The sequence below is a fragment of the Coptis chinensis genome, chromosome 3, assembly GCF_015680905.1.
Source record: "Coptis chinensis isolate HL-2020 chromosome 3, ASM1568090v1, whole genome shotgun sequence".
Taxonomy (NCBI): Eukaryota; Viridiplantae; Streptophyta; class Magnoliopsida; order Ranunculales; family Ranunculaceae; genus Coptis; species Coptis chinensis.
Genome location: NC_141458.1, coordinates 41,851,757 through 41,854,786, shown reverse-complemented (window position 1 = coordinate 41,854,786; position 3,030 = coordinate 41,851,757). Strand labels below are relative to the sequence as shown.

At 35.6% G+C, this 3,030-nt stretch overlaps 1 protein-coding gene across 1 annotated transcript; it reads right to left on the bottom strand.

Moving 5' to 3' along the window:
• Window positions 1-343: 343 nt before the first annotated feature.
• LOC147509665 (nicotinate-nucleotide pyrophosphorylase [carboxylating], chloroplastic-like) lies at window positions 344-1,622 on the bottom strand. The gene is made up of 4 exons (XM_086599243.1): window positions 1,114-1,622; window positions 918-1,010; window positions 552-685; window positions 344-456 (listed from the first exon to the last, which is right to left on the bottom strand). Exons 1-4 carry the CDS (start codon window positions 1,259-1,261, stop codon window positions 409-411), a joined length of 423 nt encoding a protein of 140 aa, XP_086455369.1. The 5' UTR covers window positions 1,262-1,622; the 3' UTR covers window positions 344-408.
• Between the last annotated feature and the right edge of the window lie 1,408 nt (window positions 1,623-3,030).

Sequence of the window (3,030 nt, the reverse complement as noted above, 5' to 3'; positions counted from 1 at the left end):
TTATGCTAGAGGAGTCTTCAATCAATCTTTCCTTTGAAAATATATCTGACAGGAAATCTTGAGGGAATCGGTCATTGATGTCAATAAGAATATCTCCACGCTCTGGAGTAGAACGCTTGGCAACCGAGGACTCAACTTGAAGTGCAACTTTAGTGGAGGCCCTTACCTGAACATAATTATTTGATTGCTCAAGGACATCATTACTATGTGTGCCACTGGAAGCTATCTCACCCAAATGAAGCTCTGGTAGGATAGATACAAGGTCCTCACATTGCTTAGAAATTATTTCTAAGCAATAGAACCACACAATAAAAGAGAATATAAACAAAAGAAGAAGGGCAAAAAAAAAGAAGGGTTGAACAAGTATAAAAATGTTGTAGCAGTGACCTTACCAAAAACTTTGCCAAACTATGTCCCTTTACTTACAGAATCTCCATCTTTCTTAAACCACTCGACCTAAGAACGAAAAACGTTGTTAATAAATAGACGCTTTTGTGCATTTAAAATAAATATAATAGAGATAGGAATTGCATAAACGACTCCCTACATACCTCCAATGAAGGATCGACCTCGTTAAATATCATCTCTGCAAGAGAAATTCCGGCAATGATGTCGTCCTCCTTGGCGAAGAAATGTGCTTCTACTTTCATATCTATTGGAACGGTGGCCAAACAAGTGACGTCCCCTAGAAGCAACCCGATAAATAGAACACATAAATTAATGGCACTAAAGATCACATATCAGAATCCAATAAAAAACCAACAATTTTTAGATTTGAATAGATTTTATCAACATTTAAAACATTTAAGGAAAGGACATATATATAATATGGTACAACATGAGTGGGGTTTGTGCTAAAAAATGAAGTATAAAAAAAAGAGTGAAGCATAAGTGAATTATTAGAGAAAGGAGAGCACCTCGATCGCCGGCGTCTTCGGAAAGGGCAAGCTTGATAAGGGCATTGAAGTGATCTACTAATATAGTTGTGCTTTTCCCATTACAATAACTAGCTTTATCCACACAACAATAACAAAAGGTTCTAACTAGGTGTGTTAACACATAATTGATAGTCATACAACAATAAAAGAAAATTCTAACTAGTTATTGACTAACCTTTGAGCTTTAATTGGGAATCAGGTGGCGAGAAAGCAATAGAGACAAACAATACTTTTGCCTTATGATAATCACTTGTTACAAGAGCAAATGTTGCATTCCTTTCTCTCGATCGCATCCTCTTGAAAAACTGAATCAAAGTTCTCATAAGTCCTTTGCCTAGTGATGTTATCTGTGCCCTTAGTGCTAGATCATGTTTCTGATGTGACCTGAACTACACTTGATGAATTTGATATATCAAGCTTTTTCTTCCACTCATCACCCTCATGAGTTTTAAACCTACCTTTACCTCGATAGTCACTAGCACAGTGCAAACATTCTCAACAAGTTAAATGAACAGTCATTATCAATCATTTATCTTATTTCAATTCTAGAATTGTTTTGGAACTCCCATCGGAACCCTAGATACAAACAACATACAAAATGCCCAGGAATGATTTAAGAAGCTCTTACTTCATTTCTAGAAATATTCCTCAAAATAGGTCAGTGCACCTGGAAAGAGGGCACGGTAGGCTTTCTAGCCAACTTGTAAAAGTAAAAGCATTCCCTACATTCATCCAAATCACACATAACTTTATTATTTAGAAACTAGGTTATGTAGACTTACTTTTTTAGGTAGAACTCAAAGTTCCAATCTCAACTCATCTAGAAGAAAACTTCGGTCGAAAACGGTAAAAATCTTGATTTTCAGCAAACTAGATTTCTGACGGGCTATCTTCAGAATAGTACAACTCTTTCCACAGATATCCGAAAGCAGTGAGGCTTTTTGCGTTATCAAGATAACACACAGACCTTACTTCTTTATGTTTTACAAAAACTCTCAATCTCGTTCTAAATATGCTAAAAGTAGGCTCGAACACAGTGCGCAGAAACTGATTTCTGACGCACTGTTTTCTGCCAACCAAAATTTTAGGCATTGTAACTGTCTCCACAGGCCTCGGAATGCACCGAGACCAACTGGGTTGGAAAGAAGACACACGGGTATTACTTTTTCATGTTTTAGTATGGGTTTGAATCTCAGCCAAACTAGGTGAAAACGTGGCTCCAAAACTGACGCAGATCCTGATTTTCAGAAGACAGATTTCTGATGGTGTACTTTATCGACTTCCTAACCTTTCACATTCGCAATCAAATGAAGAACGACTTATTGTTATAAAAAGCATACCCAAGAAACATGGTTTTTCATGTTTTGAGGAAAATCTAACATAAACTCGAAGTATACAAACATTAGCTCCAAATAGGACACAAGTATTAGTGTTCCAGTTTTTTTGTTTCATGAATGATTCAAAATGTTCAAAACTTAAAAAATGGATACAAGTCACAAATACAACTAAAATTATATTCTCTGATATTTCAAGATGTAAGTCTAACATTTTCCACATGATTTTAATGATACTAGGCAATCCAACACAGTGTGCCAACTCATGACCAGATTATATACACTTGATAAACACCACCTGAACAACAATATATACACACCAAAATTTATGTGAAGAATACAAAAAGGTGAGGGATCAACATCAACTATAGCACAAACGTTAAGCAAACCATATAGTTAGACAATCATACCACATACTCAAACAATTAAATCAACTAAGCAATAATATCAATTGGTTCAAATATCTCCTCCACCATAGTCCATGATTTAGTACCTATGTATATTCATAAAAGCAAATCAAAGAAAAATAATGGTATACGTAAACCCAAAATTTCAATTCCAAAATCCATAAGAAATTGGTAGAATGATTACTCACCGATTAGCAAATTCCCAACTCCAAGAATCGACTTCGAGCTACCGAGCTCCAAGTTTTGACGTCAAAATTCGACGATTTTCCACTTCCACCTCCTCATCTTTTCTTTCCTTATAATATTTTCTCCTTCTTTCTGACTCTACTTCTTCTCCCTCTTTCTAATTGG

Bases quoted from the DNA above. Each gene is read 5' to 3' on its own strand.
- LOC147509665 (XM_086599243.1), bottom strand. From the start codon at position 1,261: ATGAGAACTTTGATTCAGTTTTTCAAGAGGATGCGATCGAGAGAAAGG. The intron at 1,011-1,113 runs GTTAGTCAATAA...GTGTGGATAAAG, and splicing joins TTCCCAATTAAAGCTCAAAG to CTAGTTATTGTAATGGGAAA. The intron at 686-917 runs GTGCTCTCCTTT...GGTTGCTTCTAG, and splicing joins CGAAGACGCCGGCGATCGAG to GGGACGTCACTTGTTTGGCC.